Source organism: Lolium rigidum, chromosome 5, assembly GCF_022539505.1.
Source record: "Lolium rigidum isolate FL_2022 chromosome 5, APGP_CSIRO_Lrig_0.1, whole genome shotgun sequence".
NCBI classification, from domain to species: domain Eukaryota; kingdom Viridiplantae; phylum Streptophyta; class Magnoliopsida; order Poales; family Poaceae; genus Lolium; species Lolium rigidum.
The window spans coordinates 188422693-188428073 of record NC_061512.1 but is presented as its reverse complement, the minus strand read 5'-3'; the positions used below and the strand labels follow the sequence as shown (position 1 = coordinate 188428073).

At 53.1% G+C, this 5381-nt stretch overlaps 1 protein-coding gene across 1 annotated transcript; it reads left to right on the top strand.

Annotated features, from left to right (window-relative positions):
- The first annotated feature begins 2647 nt into the window (after nucleotides 1-2647).
- Nucleotides 2648-5074, top strand: LOC124651595 (cytokinin hydroxylase-like). Its single transcript, XM_047190649.1, has 4 exons — nucleotides 2648-3163; nucleotides 3284-3525; nucleotides 3953-4358; nucleotides 4470-5074. Exons 1-4 carry the CDS (start codon nucleotides 2648-2650, stop codon nucleotides 4893-4895), a joined length of 1590 nt encoding a protein of 529 aa, XP_047046605.1. The 3' UTR covers nucleotides 4896-5074.
- The last annotated feature ends 307 nt before the right edge of the window (nucleotides 5075-5381 follow it).

Sequence of the window (5381 nt, the reverse complement as noted above, 5' to 3'; positions counted from 1 at the left end):
GCCGGAGGGGAGGACTAGCTAAGGGAGGTTCAAGTCTCCGCGCTGTTGAGGGGCTTGCTTGGTGTCCCGGCTTCACAGCAGCGGTTTGGAAGTGGGGGCGGCAACACAGGTGAAGCGCGGAGTCCTACCTTTCAGGGTGAAAACCCAAGGTCTGGCCTTAACTGGTTGTGCCTGGCAGTGACCTTGGTGGAGGCATTGTTTTGAGAGCGGGAACTATCTTCAGGGTGAAAACCTAAGATCTTTGATCGGGCGACGACGGTGTTTGAGCACTGTTCCCTTCTTAAAGGCGTCGTTTTTTGGAGAGTCTGTAATTCAGGTGTTGTCATGGTGGTGGATGTATTGCTGTTGTTAGGCCCGAGATGCTGTAGCGGGACTTTTGTTTCTTAGTTTTCTTTTCCTTTTTTTGGCTGTGTGCATCCGTAGTGCCATTAGGGTGGTGCGTTGTTGCAGAGGCTGGGTGTAATTGGTATCTTCTTGATATTAATATATTCCCTTTATCGAAAAATGTGATGATGATACGCTGATACTCTAAACTAGGCCTGGTTCTGACAAGAATTCCTAACTAGATTATTAGAACACCATTTGGTGCCATCCTTATGATGCTGTCTTCGAGTGCTTCAGATTTGGAATTTCTCCATGTACTATATTGGTGTCTCTTATGTTATACAGAAGCCATGCTTATGAAGGGAACAGTTTGCATAAATCGAGTAAGAAAACTTTATAATGGTCATCTAGTTCCTTGGCGTCCATTTAGCCCACCCTGTTTTATTCCGCCACTGTCACAGTGGGCAACTGGGAGAGAGCCCTTTTCCGGAAGGACCGTTGGCTGCATGGCGCCCGTGTGTCGGACCTCGCGCCAAACTTGGTGGCTTTGGTTAACAAACGGCGCACCAACTCCCGCACTGTCAAGGAGGGTCTCGAGGGGGAATGGCTGCGCGATTGCGGGCCGAACTTGGGATCCGCCGCTGCCGGAGTTCTTTCTTCTTTGGGGCATCCTGGCCAACGTCCGGCGAGAGTGTGAGGATTCTTTTGCGTGGCGGTGGACGACTGGCGACACCTTTTCCGCCAAGTCATCCTATGGCGCATGTAGCCCCTGAGATCTGGCAGTCGAGAGCTCCCTACAGCTGCAAATTCTTCACGTGGCTTGCTGCTCGAAACAGATGCTGGACGGCGGAAGGCCGCATCGCCGCGGTCTGCCCCACCCGGCGGCCTGCCCTTTATGTGACCAAGAACCGGAGATCATCCAGCACCTCCTTCTCGGCTGTGAGGTGGCTCACGAGGTTTGGGCTTGGGCCTTGGCGAGAGGTGGGGTAAGATGGAGTGGATGGATCGACAGACTCCGAGCTTCTACAGTGGTGGTCCTCCCTGCCCTGCCCTTCGAAGGTGCGGAGGGACCTCTGGACGGTAGTTATCTTGATCTTCTAGTGCATCTGGAGGCATCGAAATGATGTGGTGTTCAATGGCGCTAGATCGGAGGCTCAAGCCATTAGAAGTAGGATCAAGGACGAGTTTCAGAGTTGGCGTCTAGCTAGGCTTTTCCGTTCGGAGACCTTCGGTTTCCCGGAACTATTTCCTTTTTTTATGGAGGGATGGAGATTAGGCTTTCGTATAGGGAGCTGTCACCCCTTGTTGACAGCATGAATTCTGTGGTTTGACCTTTCTGGCCCCTTTCTTCTATGTGATCAATACATCTTTCAGTGTGTATTCTCGAAAAAAAGCTCACCCGTCAGTGTGTTGTATATGCAAGTTTTGTATATGAATTTCGTAGGATCTTGTACCTGATCTCTACCAATCTCGATAGAATGAAGACCATGGGCTGGGAGAATATTATTAGGAAGCGGCTAGTGATTAAGAATTGAATCCTTGATATCTCATCTTTATCGTTAATAAAAGGCTTCCTTATATTACTGATACGCTACTACCTTTTCCTAGTAGTAGTGGGAAGATACATTGACCATATCAATTACTGATAAATATAAACAAATTCGGAACATCTCAACGATGGTAGTGATCCAGCTAGCAGTAAGTAGAATAGGCTGTCCAATTAAGGCACTCATCCACCGCTAATGGAGTGACCGCACCAACAAAGAAGAATGATCACTTTGGTCTCACATGGTAATGTATTTTGCTTTCCTAAAGGTATGTATAATGGTAGAGAAGGTAGCCTCCCACATCATCTAGATAAAGACGTAGAGATAGAGATAGAGATACGTCATAAAATTAATGCATTATCTCTTATTGTATCTCTAACAATTAATGATAGATAATTAATATTTAATGAAAAATTAATTTACTAAAGGAAGGCTTCTCTTATTTTCTAAGAGATGATCTCTTAGCTAAGGGAATTCTCTTTCTCATACAGATACAGCTTCTATTTACCAAAAGATTAACACATGTTTGAGGCAATAAAAGGTAGAAACGGGCACCCAACCTGGGGCTATCCAAGGAAGTATATCACAAGATTAGTGACATGCCAAATCCGCGCGGCCCTCCCATGGAGATCGTGTATATATAGCCAAGAGGGGGCATAGGTAAAGCCTGCATTGCAGGCGCGCGGCAGCTTGCAAGAATCATCAAAACTAGTAACGCCTGGAGTCGCCGCTATCTCTCCCCCCAAGTTCCTCCAGGCTTTTGCGTGTTCTCTCTAATGGCTTTCGCGGCGGCCATGGTCACGGCGATCGCCTCGGCTGCCGTGGCGTTGCTCCTGAGGGCTGTATGGGTGACCCTATCCTGCTACTTCCTGACGCCAATGAGGATCCGTAGGGCCATGGCGGCGCAGGGTGTCCACGGACCCTCGCCGCGTCTGCTCGTCGGCAACCTCCGCGAGGTATCGGCTCTTGTGGCCAAGGCGACCGCCGGCGACATGCCGTCCCTGAGCCACGACATCGTCGGCCGCCTGATGCCCCATTACGTACACTGGTCTGGGATTTACGGGAAGCTGTTCGTGTACTGGTACGGCAGCGAGCCGCGGCTGTGCCTGACGGACACGGACATGATCAAGGAGTTCCTGTCGTCCAAGTACGCGCACGCCACCGGCAAATCGTGGCTGCAGCGGCAGGGCACGAGGCACTTCATCGGCCGCGGGCTGCTCATGGCGAACGGCGCCAGATGGTCGCACCAGCGCCATGTCGTCGCGCCGGCCTTCATGCCCGACAAGCTCAAGGTACGCCACCCAGGCGTCGATCGAACATGAACATGGTGGTGGCATTGCCACTACCCCCGGCCGGTTCCTGAATCCTGACCTTGCCATATCTGGGATATATCTCACGTGTTTTTTTCGCAGGGCCGCGTGGGGCACATGGTGGAGTGCACGAAGCAGACGATCCTGTCGCTGCGGGACGCGGCGGCGCGGGGCCGCGGCGAGGTGGAGATCGGCGCGCACATGACCCGGCTCACCGGCGACATCATCTCCCGCACGGAGTTCGACACCAGCTATGAGACGGGGAAGCGCATCTTCCACCTCCTCGAGGACCTGCAGCGCCTCACCGCGCGATCCAGCCGCTACCTCTGGATCCCCGGCAGCCAGTGAGTCATGACACGATCACCCTCCCTTCCACTACAGGCCGGCCAGCTCAATTCCACTGCCGCCGGCCGGCCTTCTCTTGCCCCGATCGAACAGACGCACTCACTCGCCTAGTTACCTGGCCTTTGTCTCTACCGTCGTTCACTTGCGGCCGCATCTTGCATAATGCATACATATATGCCCGCCCGCACGCCTTGTTCCCCGCAAGATAACTAGGCGGATTAAGCTAATCTAAGCTGCTCTTGGTGCTAATTGGTCTTAGTTAATTATGTGGTGTGCAGCCCATACATGGCACTGACTTCAATTTGTCCGGCGCTTTGGATTGATTCCATCATTCAGACGCATCCGTACGCGCACACACGAGTAAACAACTGTTTGCATTACAGGCGCCTGATCACACTAACCATGGTGTTCGATCGTCGCTTGCAGGTATTTCCCGAGCAAGTACAGGAGGGAGATCAGCCGGCTGAACGGCGAGCTGGAGGGCGTGGTACTGCAGTCCATCGGCCGGAGCCGCGAGATCGCCGACGAGGGCCGGACGACGTCCATGTACGGCCGGGGGCTCCTTGCCATACTGCTCGCCGAGATGGAGGAGAAGAAGAAGGACGGCAAGGGTGCACGCGACGGCGGCAAGTTCAGCTACGACACTCAGCTGGTGGTCGACGAGTGCAAGACCTTCTTCTTCGCCGGCCACGATACGTCGGCGCTGCTTCTCACGTGGACGCTCATGCTACTCGCCACACACCCGGAGTGGCAGGAAAAAGCGCGCGCCGAGGTCGCACAGGTCTGCGGCGACGACCCGCCGTCCGCCGACCACCTCTCCAAGCTCACCGTGGTATGTCCCTGTCGTACAGTGGCCAGTGCACATTTGCATATACTGAAGTCTTGCGGCATTGACCAATTGTTATGGCCGAAAATCTTACAGCTTTCGTTCAAACGTTTGCAGCTGCAGATGATCATCCAGGAGACGCTGCGGCTGTACCCGCCGGCGACGCTGCTGCCGCGGATGGCGTTCGAGGACATCACGCTCGGCGACGGCCGCCTCCACCTGCCGCGCGGCCTCTCCGTGTGGATACCGGTGCTGGCAATTCACCACGATGAGTCCATCTGGGGCGCCGACGCGCACGAGTTCCGGCCGGAACGGTTCGCTGCCGGCAGCGGGCGGCGGTCCTCGTTCCTGCCATTCGCCGCAGGGCCGCGCAACTGCGTCGGGCAGGCGTACGCTCTTTACGAGGCCAAGGTCGTCCTCGCTATGCTGCTGGCAAACTTCAGGTTCACCATCTCCGACGACTACCGCCACGCGCCGGTTAATGTGCTCACACTCCGTCCCAAGTACGGCGTGCCTGTCCACCTCCGGCCGCTGCGGCCGTAGGGCCTCGAATTTTCTTGCGTTCGTTTCGCGCTCGCCTTGATCGGCTATAGAGAAAGAAGGTTTTGTGCTCTCCGATTGGTTGGCCCTAGCTGTCTGAGTGACAGGCAAGGCCGGCCTGTCAGCTTTCCGGCTGGTATATGCTGCTTCTGTGTCCTATGCCCCGTGTAGAGACATACATATAGAGTGGAGTTACATAGATGATATGCAAATGACATCATAACTTTTTGTTAGGGTAAATCTTATCAAAGGATTTTACATAGAAATGGCAAATTGTACTCAACAATCTTTCGCATATGTTCCTTTTCTTTTCCAGAGAAAACAATGGTGTGCTCACTTTTCACATAATCTTATATGTGATGCTTCATGGATGTCTTAAGTAATGACAGAAGGTAGGCACTACCATGCAATAGTTTGTTTTTAACATAGGTACTGCCAGTCTGCAATACAATATGCAGAGATATCCGATAAGAGGCAAGGTGGAGTAAG